Here is a 27222-nt window from a genome sequence, read left to right as displayed (position 1 = left end):
CAAAAAAAAAACAACCCAACAAAACAAAAGCATTAACACTGACAGAGGGGCGAGAGGCTGGAAGGACTGGGGAAGGGGCAGGAAAATCCTGCCGACACCGGCCCCCCCAGGCCCGGGAATGTCTGACACAGGCCATCCTCTGCCCCCCAGCCCAGGTGGGGGCCCCTGCCACACACACATTCTCTCCACAAAGTACAAAATATATGTTTAAAAAACCTCAACACAACCAAGCGTCCTGCAAGGGCCCTGGGGAAGCAAGAATTTGGCAGAGGACAAGGCCAGAGAGTCTAAAAAAGGCACTGGAGGGATGAGGGAGCCTGGGATCTTCTGGCCAGGCCAAGGTCACTGTCTGTCTTATAAAAAGTGAGTGGGGAGTGAGGTGCCCTGTTCACAGGGCCATGGGCTGACCCCCCATCTCCCAAAGCGTTCCTTGTGGGAGGAGGCGAAGGGGACGTCAGTTTGGAAACGTCCCATGTGTACGTCCGAAGGCCTTGGTGGGACTCCTCTCACGGCGGTGGCTGCTAAGTGCTCGGCTGTCCTTCGTCGGGGAGAGTTCCCAGCCCAGGAGGGATCCCCGAGCACCTCCTCTGTTCAGGCCAGGATGTCATCCGGGGTCTCCCCCACACCCCTCCCCAGACAAGGCCTCAGGATGGCATTGAGAAGAAGCAACCGTAAATAAATAAGGTCCCCGTTGGCCTAGCACAGAGCCCGTGGGGCCACCCTGTTTCTTCAAGTATTCTTGGCCCGGGGGGCATGAGGCCCTGCGGGGCTCAGATGGGGATCCCCACCATGTTCACCTGGTCCTTGAGCCCCAGCAGGCTGTAGGCGATGCGTTTCTGGTGGCCGGGCAGCCGCACCCCGATCCTCTTGATGTCACTGCCGGGGGGAGAGAGGGAGAGTCAGGGGCTGGAGCAGGGTTGGGGGACAGGCTGGGCGGGCACAGCGGGCGGCTGTGGGAGGGAGGCAGAGGTGGGGTGGAGAGGGAGCCTTGGGAACCTGTAGGGTGACAGAGGCCCAGTTAGAAGGCAACCTGAAAAGAGGACGCATGTCCCAGAGCCTGCCGAGAGGCACCGCCACCGACAGAACGACAGACTTGATCATCAACTCAGTGAGAGGCCTCTCATCAGATTGTCATGATTATCTCGTGAGGTAGGTGCTATTTTCACCCCCATTATGCAGATTGGAAATTTGAGGCTTAGAGGGGTGAAGTGACTTGCCCAAGGTCACTCGGCTAGGAGGTGGCAGAACTGGGAATATGGCACCTCCAGGGTCTGTGCCTAATGCCCCACGTTGAGGCCTCCTCCCCAGCAGGCACTGAGCCATCACCAGGTGCCCAATGCTGGGGACCTCCCAGGGGTGTTGCTCAAAGCCCCTCTGCCCAAGGTCTCTGCTGGTTGTCGCCTTATTTCATCCTCACTAGCCACCCTCCTGCCCCCACATTCCTACTGCAGATAACTGAGGAAGGACTCAGGCAATACTTGCTGAAGGACCACCAAGGGTTAAAGCTCTGCCAGCCTCTAATGGGAGGGGCTGCCAGGTCACCAGATCCAGTGACTAAGTAGCCTGGGGCAGGTGCCTTCCCTTGCCCTAATCTCAATTTCCTCACCTGTGAAATGGGGACAATCGTGCCCAAGCAGAGGTGGGAGATCCCAGAAGCTGGTGGTAGAGAGGCAAGCAGCATCTGTGCCAGACAGAGATGGCTCCCCCTTTCCGGCCCCACCCCCCATCCCCTCATAAAACCACTTCTGCACTGGGGAGCCTGCCACCGGGAAGTCTGCTGCTCACTTTGGGAATTTTCTCCTCCACGTCCTCACCCACCAGCCCCAACTGATGAAAACACCCAGGTTTTTATGGGCCGTCTCTTGGCTGTAAACGGAGCTAATTATATGGTGCAAGCTCCTATTTGCAATTCTAGAGACGTGATTTTCCCACAGGCTCTGGGAGCCCTCGGAGAAGTGCCGAGCGGGGAAGGGTGACCCAGGTGCCTGGGAAGGTCGGGGGCAGGAGCCTCCAGGAAGGGGCCAGCTGCTCCCGCTGCAGCAGAAGACTGGAAGTGGGAATTTTGGTGGGATTTCCTAACCCACCTGAAGGGACATTGGGGGTGTTGAAAAAGAAAAGGCATCCCCCCAATACCTGCAGGTCTCAAAAGGTGGCCCCCAGACCACACCATTCAGGCTATCAGGAGAAGGGATCTTACTGAAAAGGCAGGTTCAAGGGAAGTTCTGAAGGTGAGAAGGGGAATCTGCATTTTTGTCAGGCCCTAGAAGATTCTGATGTTAACTTTAAGAACTGGGGGCTCCCTAGGGCAAGGGCTGAGACCTCGTCCCCACTGGGCCCAGGATAGGCCTGGTACACGGTAGATCCTCAAGGAGTGTCTGCTGAATGAATGAATGAGAGAATGAATGAATGAATGTGTTAGCTGGGAATGAGCTGTCCCTCTCCCAGACCGGTGTGAGGGAGCTGAGGTTGCTTCCCAGGCCCATTTGGGAGACCAAAGTCCTCAGTTTCTTTGTATGTAAAATTGGGGGCTCCTGAGCAGCCAGCCCCAGCCCCTTTCAACACCAAGTCCTCAAAACTCCCCTGCCTTTCCCAGCTTCATTTCCTAATCACACATGGAGTGACAGAGGCTGAATGCCTGGGGCCCAGTGCAGACCACACCAAGCTGGTTCCTGCCCCAGCCTCAGTTTACCCCTCAGGAATCCAGCCTGGGCACCTCCGTTGACTCTCCTCAGAGGAGAAGAGCCAGCCCTGGCCCTGGGAAACTCCAGGCCACCCAAATCCTTTGAGTCCCGCTGTGGGCCAGCCCTGGGTGCAAGGAGAGGGGGGCAAGAAATGGCTCCTGCAGCCACAGGGCTTCACTCACGCCTTCACCCAGCAAACCTCCCTGCACTGAGCCTGTCCCTTGGCACCCTCACAAGACACTACAGCCCCAGAGACCGGGCAGGGCCTTTTGATGGGCTGGGCATTGTTGGGGTGCCACTTTCATGAGCCCCTCAAAGAGGACTAGAACTACCAATCTAACTGGAAACCCACCTGACTCCCAAAACGATGTGGTGAATGGCCACGTTGAGAGGAAGATGGGGGCTATCGGACCACAGAGGAGCAAGCCTCTTGGGGAGGGGACAAAAAAGCAGGGGTGCCAAGCAGGGGTGGGACACTCAAGCCTAAATTACTGCTTATTGATGACCCCTTCGGGACAGGGGTGGATTCTCCTGAGACCAGCTCGGAGATTCCCATTGGGGTGCAAGGCAGGTGTGGACACAGCCTTCAGGTTGAAAAAGTGCCTGAAGACCCCCATTTATTTGAAACGTCAGGGGTGAAGGGGGAGGCAGGGGTGGCAGTGGGTCACGCACAGGCCGGTGGGAGGAGGAGGGAGGGTTGAATGACTTCCTGCGTTTATCCAGGCCCTTTCAAAACAACACACACACACTCAGCCCCATCAATCCAAGACAGGCCCATCCCTGCTCATGGGAAAGGAATTGGCCGAGGAGCACCCCGGGCTATTTCTGGAAGCTTCTAAGAACATGTGTTTCCTGTAAGCACTTCTTGCACTGAGCTCTGGTCACCCAGAAGAGAAGCTGTGTTGTCCTCGGTGGGAGCCCCCAAAGGAGTGAAGGGGTCCCAGGTTCCCAGGGAAAAGGAGGGGGTGGAAAACACAGGAGGGAAGGAAAATCGGAGAGGGACGTGGATTATGCCCGTCCCGTGTACCAGGCGTGCCATCTGAATCGCACCCATGTAATCCCACAATGGGGAAACCAAGCCTCAAAGACGGAGCCTAATTTATCAAGGTCACCTGCTAGTAGGTAGCCGATGTGGAACCTGAACCCAGGGGCGACAGCAGGGCCCAAGTCTGTGAACCTGCAGGCGGCCGGGAACGAAAGATATCCTGAGCCCATCTCCCCCGCCTGGAGTACACCCCGATCCGCACCTCCACACCTCCCTCGGTCGGCTCTGGCCCCTGCCTGATTCCCACCCCCAGCTGCCCCCGGGGGCAGGCCATGGACTGGTCCGAGAGGGCTTAGCCTGCGGGTCAGAAGGCCGCTGAGCAAAGGTTTCCAGAGGCCCTGGAGAATGTTCATGCACTGGCCCAAATCCCAGAGCTCCTGTAACCCAGGACCATGGGAGGCCCCGAACGCCCCCCAGGCGGTTCCCAAAACCTCCCAGCCCCAGGACCCATTCCTGCCATGACCTTGGGCCCTGCACAAGCTGGGCTGTGGGGACCCACCACTATTTTTAGAGCACAAAAGGCTAAAAGGATAATGCCTTCCCCCTCCTGGGACAGGAGGAGGTGTCCGTGCCAAGGCCGTGCCGGGAAAGGTCCCCAGTGCTGGCGCTGGGGAGGAGAGACGAGCTCCCCGGGGGCAGCCTGACAAAGGGCAAACCCCAGGGCCAGCAGGGCGTCAGCGGCACCGCTGGCCAGGCCGAGTTGGCCACGTGGGGAGGGTGCCGGGAAGCGTTGGCCCTGAGCTCTCTCCTGGGCCTCGGCCAGGAGGGCTGGGGCCCTGCTCATTTCTCCTGGGCATGCTGGAGAGGAACACTGCCCCTAAGGCGCTCAGCCTCAGTTTCCCCATTTGTTAAATGGCACTTATTCACAAGGCCAACAGGGGACTCAATCAGGTGATGTCTGTGAAGGGAAGCCGTTGCGTTTCTACATTCCCCACTGGGAAGAGAGTGACCTGAACTGGGCCATTTAACCTCACTGAGCCTCAGTTTCCCCACTAATGACCTCTCAGGTTACAGAGCTTGTGAGTCCAATTGACCAGGGCTGGAAGCTCGCTCTGCCCTGAGTGGCAGGGGGACCCTGGGCAAGTCACTGCACCTCTCTGCGTCCGTTTCCCACTGATCCATGGACATTAACAGGATAAACCCGATTGAGCTATCCCAGAGACGGGTTCCCCGTGCTCAAGACAGAGCCGGCAGGTGGTCGGTCAACCTTGACAAATGGTCACCACTGTGATTCCTACAATGACTCTTATTTTCCTACTCTGGGAAATGATGCAGGAAGGGGAGGGAGCCGAGAGCAGGTGCCCCAAATTGCTTGATGCTGACCTGGCTCCTACCCTCCCCCAGAGTCTCTCTCCCCAAAAGAGAAGGAGAAAAAGAAGAGCTGGGTGTGGTGTGGGGAGGGTAGAGAGAAGAGCTGAGGGGGAGCCGGAAGCAGCCTCCGGAGGGGGCAGGTGGGAGGGGTGGGGGGGGGGGTGTCCGACTCACTCGCTGGTCATCTGCACCACTTTCTCGATGGCCGTGTAGCCGGCCGCCGCGAAGTGCTCCGTGTACTGCTGCATCTTGATGGACTCGAGCCACTCGGACACGGTACGGAAGGGCACCCCCTCCGAGCCACTGGTGCTGGGCAGCCGGATGGACACCCTGCAACAGGAAGCCCCCACCCATGGGTGAAGGCTTGCAGCATCCAGCCCACCCTGGGTCCTGAGCCTGCTGCTCCCTGACCTGGGCAATTCACCCAGCTGCCCCCTGCCTCGGTTTCCCCATCTGGGCAACAGGGAAGTCAATTAAGGAAGGCTTCAGTGAGCCAGCCTGGCACGTTGGAGCAGTTAATTAATGTTTCTGGCTAGAGCTAGCACCTGTGCACCTTCTAATAGTCCTGCCACCAATAACCACAAAACAACGAAACGTCAAGGGCAGAGGTTTGGGTTCTTAGATTCACAATCCCAGCCTGGCCACTTGCCGGCTATGTAAAATACTTAATTGACCTGTGCCTCAGTTTCTGCATCTATAAAATGGGGGTATTGGTGGCACATGTCTCAGAGGCTGTTTAAATGGGTTAAAATATGTTAATGCTGTGGGGTGACGCCTGGCTTCTATTACTGTTACGTTAGCATCCCCCGTCCTGGGGAAGGAAAGCTGGAGCATAACTTCTGAGTCTCCCTGGCTGGCCACTACCCAAGAGCAGCTTGGGAGCCTGCAGGAGTGAGGGTGGGGTGGCCACGGATAGAGGCCCCGGAACTCACCGCGGGTCAAAGTCAGCCAGGGTCTTGAGGGAGTCGGGGGCTCGGATGAGCTTGTCGAGGATGCTGACGATGTCGGTGAACTTGGGGCGGCGGGCGCGCTCCTGCTGCCAGCACTGCATCATGAGCTGGTAGATGGCGGACGGGCAGTCCATGGGTGTGGGGAGCCGGAAGCCATCGTTGATGGCTTTCATCACCTGGTGGGGCGGGGCGGTCAGGGAGGCCCCGGCAGGCAGCCAAACCCACGCAGGGACCCCAGGATGCAAAGGTGGGTGGAGAAAGAGAAGGGAAGCCCCAGAATCAGACGGAATGGGCCTCCTTTCTTGAGGCCGACTCAGCAACCTCAGAGCTGCCAAAGGGCATGAGGAAGGGATCCTGACCCTGCACCCTCCCAGGTCACCCCAGGCGGTGGCCACACTGTGCGCCCTGCGGCCCAGCCTCCCTGCAGTCTTTAGACTTCTCTTTGGTGAGAGCACTTTCCCCTTCTCTTCATCTGGCTTCCTTACTCCAGTACAGAGTTTTGTATTTTGTTTCCTTTTTTTTTTAGAATTCTCAATTGAATTTATTTTTAAAAAAGCACTTTAAAAACATTAATATTGTAGTTTATTAGGAATCTTTAAGAAGTAGACTTAAAAAATATTGCAGTGAAAAAGCACATCATTTCAACCAAATGTGTGATTTGTTTTTGGAGAAAAATAATTAAAACAGGTTTTTTCCAATAAGGGGAGAAATAATATGAGATCTTCAGCAAAGGTGTCAGCTCCTCCGGGAAGCCTTCCAGGCCTCCAGGCTGGGCAAGGCACCAGGCATGCACATGCACACGATGCACACATACACCCGTGCACACACACCCATGCACACTCCCACACAATGCACGTGTACACACATACCTGCACATACAGGCTCACTCACACTTCTCACTCTCTGGACTGTGGGCACGGCCTGGCTGCCTGGAACACAGCACAAGGCCTGGCACACACTAGGTCCTCAATAAACAAGTTTTCTGGATGATTGAATGAATGACCTGTTCCAGCCTCTGGGGTTTGGGAATGGTGAAGGGTTTCAGTTCAGGCAAGGGGCAAGGGGGCCCTACCTCATGGTTCGACAGCTCCCAATAGGGCCGCTCGCCGTACGTCATCACCTCCCACATGACAATGCCAAAGCTCCACACGTCGCTGGCGGAGGTGAACTTGCGGTAGGAGATGGCCTCTGGGGCTGTCCAGCGGATCGGGATCTTGCCGCCCTGCAGGGGACCCAGGCTCGGTCAGCACTGTCCCCTCTGGGCCGGCCCCAAAGGCCTCAGGGCCGCCTCCTCTGTGCTCCCCAGAGGTGCTCTTGCCCTGAGCACCAGGCCCCAGGTGTGCAGGTGAGAAGACCTTGGAGCCCCGGCCCTGCCCCTGGTGGGAGACATGCCCCCCTCCCACTCACACTGGTGGTGTAGGTGGCCTCGGGGTCATCCTCCAGCACGCGGGACAGGCCGAAGTCGGACACCTTGCAGACCAGGTTGCTGTTGACGAGGATGTTGCGGGCGGCCAGGTCGCGGTGCACATAGTTCATGTTGGCCAGGTACTTCATGCCGGCCGCGATGCCCCGCAGCATGCCCACCAGCTGCAGCACCTTGAACTCGCCGTCCTTCTCCTGCCAGAGCACAGGCCCTCAGCCGCCAGCCGGGCACCCCCGAGCCACCTGCCCACCTCGGCCCACAGCCTTACCCGCAGGAACTTGTCCAGGGCCCCGTTCTCCATGTATTCCGTGATGATCATCATGGGCTTGTCTGTAGGGCAGTGGGCACAGATGTGAAGGGGTGGCCAGAGTTGAAGGGGGGTGGGACAGGTGTATGGGGGGGAGAGGTGGGTACAGGTGTGTGTGTGTGGGGAGGTGGGTACAGGTGTGAGGGGAAATGGGTACAGGTGGGGAAGGAGGTGGGCACAGGTGTGGGGGGAGATGGGTACAGGTGTGGGGATAGGAGATGGGCACAGTTATGGGGGGAGGTGGGCACAGGTGAGGATATAGGAGACGGGCACAGGTGTGGGGAGGTGGGCACAGGTGTAGGTGTGGGGGATAAGAACAGGTGTGGAGGGAGGTGGATGCAGTTGTGCCTAAAGCCCCCTCCGTGGCCTTGGGGGGCAGTGGTCCTGGTGAACAGAGCCCCCTCTCTGCCTCCCATGGGTCACGGCCCTTGAGGGCCCCAGCCCACCCCGGCGCCCAGCCTCACATTTGGAGACGACGCCCTCCAGGCGGATGATGTTGTGGTGGCTGAACTGGCCCATGATGCTGGCCTCGCTGAGGAAGTCCACCCGCTGCTTCTCGGTGTAGCCGGCTTTCAGCGTCTTGATGGCCACGGGCACCTCCTTCTTCCCCGAGGCCTTCAGCGTCCCCTTGTACACTTCCCCAAACTCTCCTGCAGGCAGGTGCAGTGGGAGAGCCCCTGGTCAGTTCGGGTGTCGGGGTGCTCCCACCTGTCCCCACCACTTGCTCCCTCCAGCCCCCGGGCGGCCAGTGCCAACCTCACCTGCTCCGATCACCTTCTGCCGCGTGATGCAGGATGGGTGGATCTCGGTGGTGAACTTGAGCACAGCCTGGTTGGGGTCCTCATAGGTGTGGGGGTCCACGTACGTCTTCAGGGGCTTCAGTTGTTCTGGAAGGGAGGAGGAGGGACAGGGTCACGGGCAGGTTGGGGAGGGGTCCCTGTGAGGGGTGCCCGAGGGAGGGAGGAGGCGGCCTCACAAGGGACTGTGGAGATGGGACCAGGCCGCAGGGCACGGACCTCTGGCTCAGCCCCTCGGAGCTGCCCCAGGAAGCCGCTGGGTTCCACCCCCAAACCCTGGGAGCACCCCGGGGGCCCCACCCCCACTAGGGAGGCTCCTGGGGATGATGGGGGACAGATGGCGGCCGCATCTCACCCGACTTGGAGAAGTAAACGTCCTCGGGGGATTGGCGGGCTCGCAGGCTCTTCCTCCTGAAAGAACCCCCCGGGAAGGTCATGTAGGAAGGCCATCGAGGCCGCTGTGCCCAGAGTGCCCTCATGCCCTCTATGCCTCTCCATGTTTTCCACATCCCTCCGCACATCCCCATGCTCCTCTACGCCCCTCCACACTCCTCCATCCTCCTCCATGCCCTCCGTACCCGTCCATGCCCTCCATGCCCCCCATGCCCCTCCACACCCCTCCATACCCATCCATGCCCTCCACACCCGTCCATGCCCTCCATGCCCCTCCTGTGGTCCCATCCCCACTACTGGGCAGGGTGCTGGGAGGGGGGGAGGAGCCTGGAGGAAGAGAGTGAGCCCAAGGCTCACGCCTTGGGATCTGACACCCCATAATGGCCCCTGTAAGAGCTGGGACAAGGGCTTTCCTCCCCGGTGCTTCCTGCCTGCTGTCCAGAGGACGTGTGGCCACCCCGTTAACGATGAGAGCACAGATGACCTCCGTGCCCCAGCCCCCTCCCAGTTCTCCGCCCAGGAGGCAGGAGTCCACTGCCATCATCCCCATCTTTCAGACGAGGACACTGAGGTTCTGCCTCCGAGTCCCACCCCGACCCTTGGGGAGCCCGGGAGCGGACTTTTACAAACCTGCGGTGGATGAAGAAGCCGATTCCCGCCAGCACGAGAAGCAAGAGCAGGCCGACCGCCACGCCGCCGATCACCGCCATGTTGCCAGACCCTTCCGTGGCTGTCGGGGGAGACCAGCTGATGACAAAGGTGCCTCCCCCAGCCCAAATCGTGGCAACTCCCCCCACTGCACCCAAGGCCCACTTTAGAGACCCAAGACCCCTGGGTGCTTTCGCTTGGGGTGGCTCACGAATCTCAGCAAGGAAAGGATAGCTATTCCCATTTCACAGATGAACAAGGGAAGTTTCAAAGACGTGGCTCCCCTGAGGTCTCACGGTAGGTGTTCTCTGACGCTAAACTCTGGCTCTGGCCACAATGCTGGGATTTGAACTCAGGCCTGCCAGTGCCAGAGCCCACATCCTTCCTTCTCAACCACACTGCCCCGAACCCTCGTCCCTGGTCCTTGGCCCTCCACTGCCAGCCCCCAATTCCGCCCCCTGCCCTGATTTGGGGCTGGCCCACCCAGGGCTGTTCCAGCTCTGCCTGACCGAGGGGCCATTCCTAAGTGCCTTGATCCACCCCTCCTCCCGGAATATTCCAAAGGCTCCATTGCAAGGCCCCAGCCCGGCCCATGCCCGAGCCCTGACTCACAGAGCGTCTGGAACTCGTGCACCTTGCTGCCGGCACCCTGGCCCTCCTGCGTCAGCGCCTGCACCTGGACCAGGTAGGTGGTGTCCGGAGCCAGGTCATCCAGCGTCACAGAGAAGCCCTCAGTGCGGCGCACATTGTAGCTGTTGGAGTCGCCCTGTGGGTCACCGGCGGGCGGAGGGGCAGGCAAAGAGAGCAGGGCGGGGGCGTCAGCTCGGCCCTCCAGACAGCCCCCCAGCACAGCCAGGTGGCTCACTTGTGCTAGCAAACTTGAAGCCCTTCTTACCGAAGAGGAAACCGAGGCCCAGGGAAGTGAAGCGGCTCATTCAAGGTCATAGCCAGCAAATGCATGACCCAGGGCTCCAACCCAGGCCAGTCTGATCCCAAAGACCCGGCTCTTTCCCCACGCCTGACTGCCTCTTCCTGGGATTCCAGAACACTGCGCCCTCTCTCTTACAAATCCCTGCTGGGCTAGCCTGGGAGGCAACTCTCCGGGTGACCTCAGACCTCAGTTTCCCCATCTGCAGATCGGAGCTTCCCCAGACAGCTGCAGTGGTACAAGCATCACAAATCATGGCAGCACTGTCTTCTGTACCCAAGGCCCAATTTAGGGACCCACAGCTGTCCCCTGCTTCCAGCCCATCTGGGGCCATCCCCGACCCTTTGTGAGTTACCTTCTTGCGGTAGGTGACCTCATATTTCCACACGCGGCTTTGCTGCCGCAGGGGGATACTCCAGGACACGCTCAGGGAGGTGGTGCTGCGGGCCTCCAGCGTCACCTTGGGGGGCTCTGGATGGGACAGCAGGTGGGGGAGGGGCGTGAGGCGGCATCTCGGGGACCAGTGGACTTGGACCCAGTCCCACCCACAGCCCAGGCTCTTTAGATCCCACCAGGGATCCTTAACTTCCAGCTCTAGATCCCAGAGCCCCAGGCCCCTGCTCCAACCCCACCTGGCCCATACAAGGTACCTGGTGAGTATTGCTGAATAAGAGCATAAATAATAAAAATAAAATAATAGCCACTGCTTGCTGAATCCTTTCTACCTACCAGGTACTATTTAAGAGCCTGACATATAATAACTGATTAAATCCTCTCAACAACCCTTTTATCACCCCCACGTATTAGGTGAGGAAACAGGTCCAGAGAGGTTGAGTAACCTTCCCATGGTCACACAGCCTAGCCGCAGCCCCCGGACCCTCACCTGTCTGGTTGATGCTGACGCTGGCGGTGCGGAAGCTGCGGCTGGCCACGAGGCTTGAGACGCCGTTGCGGGCCTCCACGGCGAAGGTGTAGTTCATGTGCGGCTCCAGGTCGCTGACGGTGAGGCTGGTGCGGGTGAGCCCGTGCGGTGGCTCCGAGTAGTGCACACTGGCCTCGCAGGGCCCGCACTCGCCCGACTCGGGCCAGCACTGCTCGCAGGTGACACTGTAGACCACGTCCTCACGGCCCCCACTGTCCTGTGGGGGCGTCCAGCGCAGCTCCACCTTGGCACCCATGCCCACGGCTGTGAGGTAGTGAGGGGCGGAGGGCGGGCCTGCAGAGGGCAGAGGGCGGAGCGGGTCATGCCCGGCCGGACACAGGAAGCCTCAGTCACCCCTCGCCGGCCCGACACTCACGTGTGCACGGCATGGACAGCGGGTCCTGGGGGGCCCGGAAATAGCTGTCCTCGCACTCGCAGGAGGTGGCACCTTCGGGGGAAGGCAGCGTGTGTGCGGGGCACTCCAAGCAGGAGCTCTCAGACGCCTCAGGCTTGAAGAATCCGGGTGAACAGGCTGGCAGGCACGGGGATAGAGGGGCACAGGGGCATCAGCTCAAGCAGCAAGCACCCCAAGTGACTTGCCGACTCATGCACCAAAGGACTGTCCCCTGGCAAGTCGCTAAACCTCTCTGGGCCTGTTTTCTCACTGGTACAAGCCTTGGAGTGACGAGAAAATGCTCAGCAAGCACCTAGCCTAATGCTGGGCACTCAAGAAGGGCCTTGTCCATGTGCTCCCAACTTCTGCATCACTCCCTACAGGTTCTCGAAAGATGTGCAACACCCCCGGGCCTGGCATTCAAGGCTCACATCTCCCCTCATGTCCTAAGAATCCCACCCGGATGGAGCCAGCCTGCCTCCTGCCTTATCTCTTGGATCAGTTGCTCACCGGGCTGCAAGCTCAGTGATTGCAGTTGCTTCACCATTTGTGTTTGTTGACTGACTATCACCACCACCTTGACCGGCCAGCCAACTGTGCCAGCTCAGGACACCACCCCTCCAGGGGCTCTTTTTGCTTCTTATCCCGGCTGCCTCCCCGCCCCCCAGGGCCCGACCACCTTCCAGTTCCGGGGCTGGCCGGCCACGAGGCAGGGAAGGCAGGCCCCCAGCATTTCTCTGGATCTGTTTCCAGGGATAGAGTCATTTCCGCTCCAGGAAGCGGCTTTTCCTCCCCCGGTGGCAGGTCCTGGCCTGGCCCAGCTGGTGGGGGGGCTCAGGCACCTGACTCCCGAGGTTTCTTCCTCCACCGCCCCATCCTGCCCCTGGCCCAAGCCCCTCCCTGGCCCCTCAGGCAGGAAGCTGCCCAGACAGGGGACCCACTGTGCAGAGCTGTCCGGGGCTTTGGCAGCTGCTGGGGTGGCCCAGAGTTGGGTGGGGTCACCCCAGGGGTCCCCCACCACCACCCTACAGTCACCCTCTGACCTCATCACTCACGTACTGCTGGGCAAAGCTCTGAGATGAGCCATGCAGAGCTCTAGAACTCTGGAAGCAGGGAGCTAAGTGGCACGTGATAAGGTCTACTATAAAGGGGTGGGCAAAGGGCTAAGGAGGTGCAGCAGGGAGACTTCTTGGCCAGGGGTCTGAGGAGTTGCAGAGGGGATATTTCACCTGGAGCTTGGAGGTGAAGTAGGAGTTCAGCAGGGCAGAGATACTGGGAGAGAGCTTGGGGAGAAAGAGAGGACAACTAATAGAGAAACTGTGAGTGGCTTGGTGGCCACAAGTTGGAAGAGTGGGCAGCAGGCAACGGGGCTGAGAGGTCTCCAGGCACCAGGCTGAGAATGATCTTGAATGCCAGGCCTTTCTCCTGGGCACAATGGAGAGCCACTGAAAGTCTGAACCAGGGAATAATGGCACAGTCAGATCTGTACTGTCAAGAAAAGTTCCTGGCCAAAGGCTGTCAGGAATACCCAGGGGTCAGCTTGCCCCTAACAGCCTGAGGGTCCCCTCTCCAGTGGCACTTATTTCAGCCTCCTGGCCCAAGCAAGCCCCTGATCGAAGCCAGGCCTGCCCACCCTCAGGTCTGGAGCCTGGCGCTGAGCCCTAACTTGTTCAGCCTCCTGTGTGAGCAGAGGGAGTCAGGGGGACGGGACTCAGGAGGATGTCCAGTCACCTGGATGGTGACTTCTTGTTCATGACAGAGTTGGGCTATATCCTTGTCCTCTGCCTCCCCTCGAGGCAGCCCAGCCCCCTCCCCACCCTGGCTCGGAGCCACACAAGCCACCCCTCTCACCCCCTCTTCTGTCTCGCCATGCCAGAACCCCAGCACCGTCCCGAAGGAGCTCCAGCACACTCCATCGGGAAGGGGGCTTTCCCAGAACCGCACAGCAGGTCAGAGGAGCTCCCAGGCCCAATGCCCGCATCTGTGGAGCCTGGAGCCTGAACGGTAAACAGTGACCACTGACCAAGCCCTGCCGTGGGCAGCCCCTGGGCCCAGCGCTTCACCTTCCTTTAGTCCCCACAAGAAGCCTGTGCCACATGGCACTGGGATCATTAATCCCATTTTGGAAGGGGAGGAAACTGACACTGAGAGGTAAAACCACTTGTCAAAGTCACCGGGCTACGAAGACATGAAACCGAAACTTGAACCCAGGTCTTCCGGATGCCTCCATTTGGAGCAAAGAGAGGAGAGATAAGCCTCAAACCCCTCCAACGGCCAGAAAATCCCAAGTCTAATTTCTGAGCATTTGTGTATGTGTTTGTGTGTGGCATCCCCTGCACCCCCAACCCAGGCTTTCTCAAATGAGAATACATGTGTCCTATGAGAAGAAAAGAGTGGAAACAGAGGGGGTTGGGACAGCCAAAGCCATCTCCCTCAAGCTCCAAATGTCTTTCAAGTCTCCTATTGTATCAAGAAATCCATGTGTATTTTGCATTCCTTTCTATAACATATCTGTTACAATACAAAAATAGCTCTCTCCTCCCCCAAATCTTCAAGTAAAAATGAGACTCCAGAAAGCCAGGCCATGTTTATCCTGGGATTTCAATTCCCCCAGTGCCCTGATTTGTCTGCCAAGAGGCCCACGTCCTGGTGGTCCAGGCCCGGGGCAGTTGGGGTGCTCAGAGAGGGGGGCAGGTTGCAGCCTCTAGAACCAACTGCACCTTCCCAGTCCAGGCTCCCAGGCTGGCCAGGGTGGGGGCACCAACCCCACTGCTCACTTTGGTTCCATGGAAAGCTCCAGCCACCTGCAAACCCCCACGATGCCCCCAGCTCCCCACCGTGCTGCAACTGCCAAGCCCTCCCCACCCCTGTGCCAAGAAGAGGAAGTGGGGGAGAGACAGGTTCCATTCTTTGGCCCCAGAGCCCGGGGGTGGCCCGCCTGCTGCCGGCAGGAAAGAGGGAATTTGGAGAGATTTCCGCTGCGGATGTGCCAGATAATACAGCGGAGAGGCCGCGTCAACAGGGCATGTGCTTGCCTGATGAGAATGTGCTACCCCCTCCTCCAACCACAGAGCTGCAAGGGGTTGGTCCCAGGGCCCCACCAGAGTTCACCAGGGCCCAGGGGTCCCAGAGTTCGTGTGTCGGACACCAGCAAGCCCCTGTCTTCCTAACTTTGCCCAGATCGATTTCCCAGCATTCTGAACACACAAGTGGGAGGGGGTTACACACACATACACCACATACCCACCACCCCTTTAGCCAGCCAGCAAACTCCTATGCATCCTTCAATACCCAGTTTAAGCTCCTCGACACAGCCTTCTCAGACTGCCCCATTAGGGCTCCTGTTACTCAATCATCTATTTCTCAAATAGAAACAGTACTTCCTATGTGCCTGGCACCATGCTGGGGGCTGGGGATATGATGGGATAAAGGCTGCTTCTGCTCCAGGGGAGTTCACAGCCTGGCTTTCACGCTCCACTTGAATTATATATGCACATATCAGGGTCTATGAGACTGGCAGCTCCTGGGGAGCAGGAACGGAGTCTGATTCATCTGGGTCTTGTGGCCTGGTACAGGGTCTGGCACACAGTAGGGGCCAGCTAATGTTGGATGGATGGATGGATGGATGGATGGATGGATGGATGGATGGATGCATGTATGGTGAATCTTCCACCCATTAAACACATGCTGTAGGGCCACAGAAACGACCAGTGTTCAGCACCCAGGGAGGTCCTGTGGGGTAGGTGCACCAGCACACCCAGCTGCCTGGCACAGGAGCCCGGCCTTGGCACACCCATGGAGATTTTCCCAGGCCCAGCTGCCTGGCAGGCCTGGACAATTCCGAGCAGGGGAACTGGGGCACGGTGGCTGCACCCAGGACTGCACCCCGGTTTTTCCAGTTCCCGATGCCTGCCCCTAAGGTGGCAGCATGGGGTGACTCAGGGACAGATGCCCTTTGGTGTGACACAAGTCCAGCTCCCAGCACAGCCCCTCCCCTTGAGGCCCAGCCACCTCCCAGGCTGGGGGTGGTGAGGTCATGGGGTCAAAAGGTCGCAGTGGCAATCCACCCAGGGCCGGTCACCTCCTGGAGCCAGGCCCGGCTGGTGACCCCAGTTCACCACCTCAGCCCCCGGACACGGAGCCTGGACTTTGTCTCCATACCCTGATGGGCCATGAGTGGCGACCTGTACGTTATTGACCCAACAAATGAGGGGGACTGATGACCTCAGGCCCCAGCGGCTGCTGGCTCCCCAGTAGGCCCTGCCACCTCATAGAAGGGGGGCCCTTGTCTCCCGGGCTCCGGCTGCCGGCACCCTGCCCCTTTCACACACACCCCGGGCAAGCACATTCCTCCACCAAGCCGCGATAAGCACCACGCCCGTGCCCCCGCCCCTGGCTGCCCCGGCCACAGCCTCCTGCTCTCCCTACCACTAGCCTTTTATCTCCTGTTTGCTTTCCCTCACCTCCTTCCTTCCGTTCTGGGGACCCACTTACCTCTGGAGAGGGAGGAGGGGCCGGTGACCCCCTCCAGAGCCACCAGGGCAGGACACCAAGATCAGGGCCACCCCTGGGGATCTGCCACCCACGTCCCACCTCTGCCAGGCCAGAAGAAACCCCAGAGAAACAAGGTCCAGGGGGCTACTGGGAGGATGAGACTGAGGACCACAGTCAATAGCTTGTCAGAGCCCCCAGCCCAGGCATCAGCCATGTGTGGAAGCAGGGTTCCAGCTAACAGCCCCTGCCATGGCCAGAAGCCATGGGCCTCACCTAGGGGCCCCCGAACCAAGGGAAGCCTTCCCTTCAGCCGAGGGTCCTAAGTTAGGCCTGGGCTGCTCAGGGGTGCCAGTGCTGAGCATCCTCTCCTTGAGGTCACAGTTGACAGCTTGCCAGTGCACCCCAGAAAGTCCCAGCAGCTAGAGTCCAACCACTGGGGTGGCAAAGATCCTTAAGAGTCTCTGGTCCAACCCACCCATTTTACAGGTGGGGAAAGTGAGGCCCAGAGCGGCCCGTCAAGCTCACACAGCTTGTGGGTGGAAGGATATGCACCAGGGGCTAGTGAGGGCGGTGGGCTCTCCTCCTTATGCCAGCACTTTTGGTCACTGTTTCCTTTCTGAGCCTCCATTTCCCCATCTATAAAATGGGGATAAAGTCCTCAGCCTCTCTGGGCTGTTTGCGAAGACCAAGGGAACTTGCTTGTGAAATGCTTAGCGTGGGGCCTGGGGCGGTCCCTGTGGACAGTGAAACTAGAGCAGGAGCAAAAGCCTCCACGGAGGGAATTCCCGACCCCGCGGTCCCCACCTCCGGCTCCGGCCTCCCAGCTGCTGGGCTGAGCCACCTGGCCAAGGCCGCTGACCACCTGCTCACCTGGCTGGCGGTCCCTGGGGGCCGAGGCGCCAGCAGGGACCCGCCAGCTCAGCCACCGATGCCAGCACAGGAAGCGGAGACAGACAAGGAGACAAAGCTGCCCCAGGGGAGACGGTCAGCCTGAGTGACTCCACTGTCCCCCCGGCAGGGACGGGGTGGGGGGAGCAGGGGGAGCTGGAGAGGAGCTGGCTCATTCCTGACATAGCTCACCGAGCTCTCCCAGGCAGCACACCCACCTGTCCACACACAGCACCTGGGAGGGCGTCCCCCTTCCGCTGCCCCCTTAACTCTTTCCTGAGCTCCAGCCTTCCTGGGAAAAGAACACTACGGAGAAACCTTGGACTCCAGAAATAACCAGGACAAGATGCTGGGTGACCTCGAGGTGCCCACACTGCCTTTCTGGGCTCAGTTTCATCATTGTAGATGCCCCAGTGGGAGAACTGAGTCTACAGCCCCAGGGAGGGCCAGGCGGGGAGGGCAGCCCCTCTGCCTCCCTCCAGCTACCCCTCAACGGACTTGGCAATGGCCTCCCAACCACTCGGCCTCCGACTGTGCTCTCAGCCCCTTCCGCCAGGGTTCACCATCCCGGGGCTGCCCAGAGAGCCCGTCCGGGGCCAGGAGCTGAATCAGGGATTTCGAAGGAACTGGTCATTTCCCACCCCATTTCCTAACACATCTTCCAGCCCGGGCGCCTCTGCGAGCCCTGGATTCAAATCCTGAAGCAGCCACATCTTAGCCTTGTGCCTCCAAAACAAGTCCCTTCAGCTCTCTGAGCCTCAGTTTCCTCGTCTGTTAAGTAAGTGGATTTAATGACAGCCTGGCCAAAAGGTGGGGAGACTCGGCAAGAGCCTCCAGGTGAGGCTGCACCTGCCACTGGGAAAACACCTGGTCCGCAGTGGTTGTGACTTTCTCCATCAGCATCATGGTCAGGGGCTACTGAGGAAAGAGTCTGAGGATCAGAGAGCAGCCAGCCTGGGGGTTCCTGGCATCTCACTCACTGGGGCCCCCAAATCAAACTGAAGGGAATTTTGCTGGCAGGGCACATCCCAGGAGGGACGGCCAGGGTGACAGGTGGCTGGCAGTGGAAAGGGTCCCACCAGCTAAGTCGTCGATTGTGCTCTTGGGAACTGGTTGATCCTCCCACTGGTCTGAGTCCTCCCAAGCCCTGGACCTGCTCAGCTCTCTACAAACAAACAAAGCTGGCCGCATCCATGACCCCCCACTTCCAGAGGAGGGAAGGCTGCCCCCCTTCCTGGAGAGACCCCCCCCCCCAACTCCAACCCTGCACTTATCATGGCAGGCCTGAATCACCAGCCTGTGGAAAGTTTTCAGCTGCCCCTCACCCCCACCCCCGCATTCTTTTGAGAGGATGTCATGTGGGAGGGGCCTGCTCACCCCACTGGGCTGCCTTGTGCCCCATCCCACCCCCTGTGGTCATTGTCTGAGACTGGGAGTGTGCATCTGAGGTCACCCAAGGCAGGGGGCACCTGGGGAAATAGAGGGGCTCACTTGGCTAAGAGGAGCTGGGAGGACAAGGGGATAGAAGGAGGGGCCAAAACAGAGGCTACACTTAACATTATGGTCAGAAAGGCTCTTAGGAAATGTCTCATCCAGTTTACAGACTGTGTTAAGCAAGGTTCTGAGGATTTGCTTCAGGGAGCAAAGTGGGACCCCAACAGAAGGGGTTTCAGGCTCCTCCAGCACTTCAGCCCCCTTCATGGGTCGAAGAATCCATGGCTAAAATCAAGTATAAAGTTGGCCGGTGTAGGTGAACTTGCTCGTTTTGTGGACAGGAAACCTGGCGCCAGAGATGAGGATTTGCCCAAAGTCCCTGGTGCAACTGCAGGAAATAACCCCCCAATTTCTCAACATCACTGCTTATCTCAGTAGAGAAGCTCCCACAGAGAGGGGACGGACTGGCCTGCCAAAGGTCAGCCTGCCATGCCACACCTGCCCTGCTCCATAGCCATTTCCAGAAAAAGTCACCCATTGAAAACTCCACTTTGTTGTCAAGATTTCCACTGTCACAGGCCCGGGCTGCACCAAGCTGTGGCTCCTTGAGGTCTCTGAGGACCTATCCTGTGAGTTCGCCAATGCCCAGGCCCCGTGCCCACAGTCTGGTTTAACTGGCCTGGTCAGAGGCATTTTTCAAAAGCTCCCCAGGTGATTCTAATATGCAGCCAGTGGATGCAAATCCCAGGTCTAAATCAACCACTTCCATGCACAGAAGAGGAGCCTGAGGCTCAGAGAGGTTAAGTGACTCACCTAAGGTCACACAGTGAGTTAACAGGAGAGGTGGAACTAGTTCCTGGGGGTACACCATGTGTCCACAGTGCTGGCATGTAGTGGGTACTCAAGAGCTATTTGTGGGATGAATCATAAATAGCCACATTTATAAAGTGCTTTTGTGTCAGGCACTGACCTAAGCTCTTTACAAGCATTTAGTCACCTGATTATCACAACACCCCTATGAGGTGGGCACTGTGATCTCCTCCATTTTACGGAGGAGGAAACCCAGGCACAGAGAGGTTCAGGGACTGCCTAAAGACACACAGCTAAACAGGATGCTGGGATCTGAATCCAGTCACTTTCATGCTAGAGTGCACACATGTAAACCACCGCACTATGCCGTTTCTCAATTCATGCATTCTGAATGAACAAGTAAATCCAGTCATAAATAAGGAAACCAATGTCCAGGAAGGACCCAGGACTTCCACAAACAGAACCACTGCATGTCAGTGCTGGTATGAATGGACCAAGATCCCACGGCATGGCTGGGACTAGAACCCAGGAACACAGCCTGCCACCCCAGCACCCCTTTCCCTGCCACCCCGGCACCGCCACTCACCCTGGCAGGCATCCTCCAGCTTCTCGTAGCCGGCCTGGCACAAGCACTGCCCGATGGGCACCAGCCACTCGCCATCCACCGTGCAGTGCATGCGGGGCTCCTCACCCCCAGGCGGCACCACAGCAAAGTCCACGCAGGTGCCAGCCACGGTGGCCAGGGAGGGCGCGTGGGAGCCGGCGATGGTCTCCGGGAAGCGGGCCAGGCCCTGCAGCATCTCGGGGCACTTCTTATAGTAGACGCGGACGGAGAGCAGCGCCACACAGGCGCCGATGTCCTGGAAGGCCAGGTAGAAGCCCTTGCGGCTGAGCGGCCCCACTGAGCGCTCCTCCACGTTCAGCTTCACGTGGCGCGCCTCTAAGTCGCTGCTGACGGTGATCTCGTCAGGCGCGATGGTGTCGATCTTGGTGAACTGGCGCTTCTGGAAGTTGGTGCCGTAGTCCACGTCGGACTCCGCATAGTAGAGGTTGAACGTCTCCTTGCAGGAGCTGGCGCCGCCGGGGAAGCTGTTGCAGTCACGGACGGTGAACTTGAGCTCGATGAAGATGCGCTCGGCCTCGCCACGGTACACCCAGTTGGTGCGGAGCCAGTTGTCCTGGTCGCCTGCCACCACGTTGCACACGGAGTACATGTAGATGGGCGAGTCGTCCATGATGTTCTGCATCAGGTCCCACTGTGCAGGGGAGGGGGGCGGCAACAGGTTAGCAGGGGCAGGTGCCTGGGGGGAAACTGAGGCCCAGAGGTGTGGCCCAGGTGGCTGAGCCGGGCTCCGGGAAGATGCTTCACAGTTCCCACTCTCCTCGTTTTACAGGGAAGGAAACTGAGGCCCAGAGGGGTGATTCAATCACCCCCACCCAACCAGAAGTGACTGAGTCAGGATCTGACCCCTGGCCTTTCTGACCCCATTCTCTGGGCACTGAACCTGGGAGGAAGTCTGGGGGGCCCCATATAATCCCAGACAGATCACATAAGCATTCTGAGCCTCGTTGTCCCCATCTGTACCATGGGAGCAAGATCCCCTACCTCACAGACTTGCCATGAGGATAGACAACATAATGTCTACAAAATGCTGAGCAGAGTGCCTGGCACAGGGTAACAGTCACACAAGGCAGCTGCTATAATTATCAATATTATTATTATTATTGCACTGTGTGTCTGCATGTATGTAGATGGGTGTGGCTAGTAGGGAAAGGGATTAAGGAAAAAACAATGGATGGTCCTCCATTATTTAGGCTTTGGCTTTGGAGAAGATCAACATGTTTTTCCCTCCTCAGATCATAGCTCGGCCTCCTCCAGGAAGTCTTCCTAGACTGGGCCAAGGTTGGGCCAAGCACCCCGCTCTGGCTTCCACGGTCTCCACATCCCCTTTTTCAGCTCCTGGCACCTATGTCTGTCTCCCACACTAGGCTCAGAGCTCCTCGGGGCAAAGACAGCTTCTAATTCATTTTCCTACCCCCAGGGCCTACCTGACATAGAGTAGGTGCTCAGAAAAGTATTTTTTGAATGAATGAAAACAGAGAGGCTGAGGAAAGGCGCATGGGCCAAGGCTCCACATGCTCTTCAGCCTCAGTTTCCCGCTCTGTATTATGACGGGGTTGGATCAGATGATTTGTGTTCCCTCCCAACGGGACATTCCAGGATCCTCAGCCATTCCCCAGGCCTCCTCAGAAGCTGGGTGACCAGGGAGAGCAGAGCTGGCCAGAACCAGAAAGTGTTTCAAGTAGCCCCTGGAGACAACCCTTTCCCTGGTTCAGGACCCCAGGACAAATTCAGCAAGGGCCATTGTACTCATGGGGAAACTAAGGCCCAGAGAGCAGCAATATCTTCCCAAGATCGCTCAGCAGTCATACGCAAAGCCGGGGAAAGGAGCCCGGCCTCAGCCTGCCCTCACCCCCCTGCCAGGCAGAGCAGGACGGAGGAAACCTGGGTGAGAGTGAGGCAAAACAAACTCAGCCCCATGCAGGAAGGGGAAGCAGAGCTGGGGACAGGGGTCCAGCAGGAAGGAACTTGATCTGTTTCCCCAGGGTAGTGGGGAGCTGGGAGCCATCTTTCCTTCACCCCTCACCTCCTGGGCTGGGACCTCAAAGGCAGAGAGAGTCTTTAACACCTTCTCTCCCAAGAGGTGGATGGAAAGAAGGAGAGGGATCCCTCCAACCATCAGCCCTGCTGAAGTACCAGGGTCACTGCTCTGCTGCGGCCTTCAGCTGTCTCCCCAGCTCCTGCCTCTCAGGCCCCTTTGCTGCCCTCCAACCCCCCACCTGCCCCGGCCTGGGGTGGCTGACTCTGAACCAGGTGTGAGAAGCAGGAAACTGAGTTTGAACCCTGGTTGAGCTGTTTAATCTAAGCCAGGCCCCATCTTCTCCCTGGGTCTCAGTTTCCCCATCCACACGGGGAACGAGAGGCCCCATTCCCAGGCCTCCACCCCACCTCAAAGGCTTACCCCTCTGCCATATGGTTGTGTGAGCCAGCCGAGCTCGCCTTTTGCTGCAGCGAAGTCCAGCAGTACAACTGAGGGAGAGATGGGAGAGGGGCTGGGTGAGCTCGGGGGCATCTTCGGGGGTCAGACCCCAGCGGAAGAGACAAGAACCCCAAGTGGCCCTGACAGCCTTCATAGCCTTGGAGAGAGACCTGACGCCACGGGGTCACCACAGCCAAGAAATCTGCCCCTTGACAAATGGGGAAATGGAGGCCCAGAGAAGGGATGGGACCCAGTGGAAGTCAGGCAGCAGCAGGTTTGGGTCTGGTCTAGGCCTCCTGTCTCCCAGGCCAGGGCTGCAGCCGTGCCGCCCCCTCGTCAGCACGGGGAGCTCAGCCCAGCGGGAGAACAGCAGCTGGGTAGAGAGCCGGGGTGAGCAGGGGTGTTGGGTGACACCACGGACGCCCCCTCTGCTTCCTTGAACAAGGCCGCTCGGCCAGGGAGACTTGTGCTGGCTGTGGACATGTCCCCCTACCCCCCAGCATGAAACATCCCCACCCCAACCAGGCCACGTAGCCCACACACATGCACACGTATGTACACACGTGTCTCATGGCACGCCAAGAAGAGAGAGAGCTGTTAACTCGCGGGAAACCTCCGGCTGGGACGGAGGAGGGTGGGGGGGTCTGATCTGGAAACTGATCCTCCCACCACCAAAGCCACAGATGGGGGGGCATGAAGCCCTGACCCAGGGGGCCCTGAGAGGAGCCCAAAGATACACACAGCTGGAGAGGTCCCCTCCCTGGGGAACTCGCTACCACTGGCCCTGCCCCATCATGCCCTGGCCACTGCCCTTCCAGGGATGCCTGAGGGACCAGGGCTGGAAACCCTTGTAGGGGACTTCCCAGGCCCCGGGACCGGGTACGGGACCATGCTTTTCCCCGCGAGGTTTTGGGAGCCGGGGATGGGTGGACACTGAGCGGAGGGGAGGGTGGGGGGAGCCCACCCCCAGACCCAGCCCTGCCCTCGGGCACCTCCCAAGGGCCCACCCTTGGCTCTCTGCAGCTCTATGGGGTCCTTCTCCTCCTCCATTTCCGAGTAAAGTGCAGGTAGCTACACCCTCCATGGATGGCAAGGAGATTGGGGTAGCTACACCCTCCATGGATGGCAAGGAGATTGGGGTAGCTACACCCTCCGTGGATGGCAAGGAGATTGGGGAAACTGAGGCCTGGAGCCTATGCAAGGCCCCAGGTTCAAGCGCTAAGGTGCAGGAGGGCCCAAGCACTCACTCCCTTTGGAGCCTGGAGCATGAGGAACGCAAGAAGCCGCATTCCTCAAGCCCAGCACCTGGAAGAACGATTCTAATGGTGGAATTCTAGGCAGGCTGCAAGCAGAGACGGGCCGATTGGAGGGACAGGGAGTGGGTTGAGGGGCCCGAGACTCTGGGGTAGTACTAGAAACCCTCTCCCGAGGCTAGACTGCCTCCTCCCTTGGGCTGAAGGCCCCCAGGCCTGGGCATGAGGCGGTGCCACTCCGGACCGCTGACCTGCGCCAAATCTCTCTAGGAAGGGGCCTGGCCACCCAGACTGGGAAGAGGAAATCCGATGTGGCACCGGCCCCAAGGTAAAGGCTGCGGGGGTAGAGGAGGGTGACTAGGTGGGGGGTGGGGGGGGTGCAAGGAGGCAGGGATGTGTTTGGACATGCCCAGGGCCCAGGCTTGGAAAATTCACTAACCCCACTAGCAACTGGAATGTTCCAGCTGCACAGGAAGGAATCCGGGGGTTCCTGGCTCCAGCCGTGTGGGGAAGTGGCCGGTGAGCGCTCCTCGTGATAAGTCCTGCCCCTCCCCAGGTGGGTAGGAGGCCAACAGTCTGCTGGGCTGCTCCCCCCAGCTCGGAAGGGTTAGCCTGGCACTGAGGGTGCCCCTGCCCTCCGGGAGTCCCCTCCCCTCCCAGCCCCAGACCTGGCTCTAGATGTATCACGGGGCTCAATCTGAGGAGAAAAGAAGCCTTCGCACTGCCGGGAGGTGCCTCCCCCAGGGGCTTCCAGCCACAGCCCCCCCACCCCAGGGAAATTCCCTGGAACCAACCACGAGGAACAGGAGGCGCCTGGCCCTGTCGCTCCACCCTGCCGGGTGTGGCTCCTTCCCTGGGCTCTGCCAGGGGCACAGGCTCCTGCTTCCCTGAGCGGGGAGACGGGGCCCGGGAGCCCCTCAGCTGCCTCCAAAGGCTCTCCCAAGTGGCCAAGGGTGAGGAGGTGTAGGCCCTCTGCTCCCCCATCCCCTCCCCCCAAAATGCCCTCCGCTGCCTCAGGTTCCATCCTTAACGCTGTCCTTATGGGTCTACACTGCCTTACAGCTTTTTATCCAAATATAATAGTACCACCCACTCCCCTATTGTCACCCCGCTGCTCCCCCTTTAGGAATTAGCTAAAGAAAAGGGGGAGGCAGGGGAGTCTGGAAAAAATGCAGAAAAGTGGGAAGGCAGCAGAGGGTGAACTGGCCTTGTAGAGTCTTCCTTAAGAAGCCAAAGACTTGCCAGGCCTCCTGGACCCTCTCCAGCCCTCTGCCCATCCACTGACTCAGAGCAGGAGCCCCCTGCCACCCCACACAGACCCCTGCCCGGCTATTCGCACATCCCAGGAAAATCCACCGTGAAACCACAATGCAAGGGGCCCTTGGCTCTGGCAGCCCAAAAAGCCAGATGCTCGAGCCTGACCCTCTCTGGGCAGAGGACCCTGGCTGGCGGGGGCTCAGGCCACTCGACCAGCTCACAGCAGTGATCGGGCCTGCCTCACTTTCCCTCATTTGTCAAAGGTGAGCAGATTCGGTGGCTGCTGAGGACCTAACAGTTTCTATCTGGGGTCTCCAAATGCAGCCTGGCTCCTCTACCCATGGCGGGGGGTGGTGGTGGTGAGCAGGAAAGGAGAAGTCTGCAGCAGCCTGGGTTAAGGGTGGTGGGGGCATGCGTGTCCTTCTATCTGCACCCCCCCACCCCCCCAACTCACCCCCACACGGATCAGCCACATCCAGCCTGAAACCCAAAGAAGGGAACAAACCAGCAGCTGCCAGCTGGGCCATCACTCTCCACCCCCACCCCCCAGGGGCGCATCTCCTCTTGGAGCCTAAGCAAAACTGCTCCCCCATTCCTGTAGTCTGCAAAAGGAAGCCACCTTTCTTTTTCCATCCTGTGGAGGGCGGTGGGGTATGGAAATAGACTAGTCACAGAGGCGGGGAGGGAGCGACCTAGGGGTACAGGACAAGGAGGCCACGGGCTTCCAGGCCAGGAGCAAAGCAGCAAAGCAACCGCTGAGAATCAGTTCTGCCTAATCCCCCCACCCCCCATGGGCAGCCTGCTGGAAAGGCCTGTAGTGATTCCAGCTGTCTCTCCCCTCCTCTCCAACCACAGTCCTCCAGAGAGGGGGAGGTCTGGGAGCTGGGGAGGGAGAGGGGGGCAAGGGGCGGGAGAGAAATCCCTGCCACCCACCCCCATGGCCAGCAGGGTCCTGTCTGCTCCAGGGACTGGGACAGAATGGCACCCCCAAAGCCACTCCCCACCCCCCGACAGTGGCTCCCACTCTGGTCTCTTTTCCTCCCCACCTGGACTAGCAAAACCTCAAACCCCAGTTTGAGACAGGGAAAAAGGAGCCGAGGCTCAAGGAAACCTCTCACCGCCCAGAGTTTCCTCTGCACTTTCCCCACGCGGAGCCCGCGGAGGCCTCCCGCTGCCCGGGCAGGCAGGGAAAACTGGTTCTCACTGTTGGAAACTGAAGCCGGCCTGGTTGGGTGGACAGGAAGGTCCCCGGCCAAGCGCGGGAGCTCCCAACCTCTCTGCGACCCCAGCTGAGCGACAACTCCCCCAAAAACACACCCGCCCCGCCCAGGGCAAAGGCTGGGCCCCCTCACCCGTAGCTGGGGCGGCGGTGGGAGATTCAGTCCTCCACCCCCGGATGCCCGGGCTCCTTGGCGGCCCCGGGATGACGGCTCAACACCTCCAGAGGCCGCGCCCCCACCTGCCGCATTTCCTCGTTCTGAGTCACCCCTTTCTCACAACGCTTGACTTTGGGACTTCCTGTCCGCACTCGCGGCCGCGAACCTTCCCCACCCGAGACTGGGATTGCGGTTGGGAAGAAAGGAAGGGCACGCGTAAGCAGGGGTTGGCCCGGACACCCGCCCCCGTGCTCTGCCCCAGTGACTGAAGGCAAAGAGGGGCGCGGAGCAAATCTCGGGGAGCAGTAACTTCCGCAGAGGGCTCCTAGCCTGCCGAACAGACCTCTCCCCAGAATGAGGGGCTTCCACAGAAGTGCCTTCTCCGGAAGATGGGAGTAAGTGGGGTAGTGACTTCGGGTCTCCAAGAAGCAGAGCCCGCGGAAAGACCTCCCCCCGCGAGACACCCCTTTCTCCAAGGGACCCCCACGCCCCTCGCCGGGACGCTTGCCTGAAGTAGCCGCCGGGGCTGCAACCTCATGGCCGGCGCCGCGTCTTCCCGCGGCCTCCAGCCCCGCGCACCCGGGCCACAACCCCCGGAGTCTCTGGCGCCCCTATGGTCCGGGTGGGGGTCCCAGACTTGTCCAGGACGCAGTCCGCGCGCCCTCCCGACACGAGCGCGCCGGGACTGGGCGGCGCCAGGTGGGTTTCCAAAGTTGGGTGAGTCCGGGCGCGCGGGGCTCCGAGGAGGCGCGGAGTCCCGGGGTCCGGCCGCGCGCACTCACCTTCCTTGCCCTGCGCCGCCGCCGCCGCGGCCAGCGCGCAGCCCCACAGCAGGGCCAGGCAGGCGCGGGGCGCGCGGTGCTCCATGCT

At 59.5% G+C, this 27222-nt stretch overlaps 1 protein-coding gene across 3 annotated transcripts; it reads right to left on the bottom strand.

Moving 5' to 3' along the window:
• Window positions 1-27222, bottom strand: EPHA2 (EPH receptor A2). Of its 3 annotated transcripts, none has more exons than XM_037828410.1 (17): window positions 27135-27219; window positions 22449-22516; window positions 20012-20681; window positions 11782-11937; window positions 11367-11699; window positions 10839-10954; window positions 10168-10321; window positions 9538-9637; window positions 8870-8925; window positions 8479-8604; window positions 8182-8367; window positions 7679-7740; window positions 7395-7604; window positions 7060-7209; window positions 5970-6163; window positions 5212-5367; window positions 1-876 (listed from the first exon to the last, which is right to left on the bottom strand). In XM_037828410.1, exons 1-17 carry the CDS (start codon window positions 27217-27219, stop codon window positions 771-773), a joined length of 2928 nt encoding a protein of 975 aa, XP_037684338.1. In that variant the 3' UTR covers window positions 1-770. The 3 variants fall into 3 exon arrangements, with proteins under 3 accessions (XP_037684338.1, XP_037684339.1, XP_037684340.1); XM_037828411.1 differs by lacking the exon at window positions 27135-27219 and adding an exon at window positions 26329-26490 and having other exon boundaries at window positions 771-876; XM_037828412.1 differs by lacking the exon at window positions 22449-22516 and having other exon boundaries at window positions 771-876; window positions 27135-27222.

Source organism: Choloepus didactylus, chromosome 2 (assembly GCF_015220235.1).
Source record: "Choloepus didactylus isolate mChoDid1 chromosome 2, mChoDid1.pri, whole genome shotgun sequence".
NCBI classification, from domain to species: Eukaryota; Metazoa; Chordata; class Mammalia; order Pilosa; family Megalonychidae; genus Choloepus; species Choloepus didactylus.
This window is presented reverse-complemented; position numbering and strand designations above follow the sequence as displayed.

Excerpts from the sequence above, each read along its gene's own strand:
- EPHA2 (XM_037828410.1), bottom strand. The coding sequence starts at position 27,219 with ATGGAGCACCGCGCGCCCCGCGCCTGCCTGGCCCTGCTGTGGGGCTGC. Across the intron at positions 10,322-10,838 it reads AGGTCACCTACCGCAAGAAG|GGCGACTCCAACAGCTACAA; the intron begins GTAACTCACAAA and ends GGTGACCCACAG. Across the intron at positions 7,741-8,181 it reads GGAGGGCGTCGTCTCCAAAT|ACAAGCCCATGATGATCATC; the intron begins GTGAGGCTGGGC and ends ACTGCCCTACAG.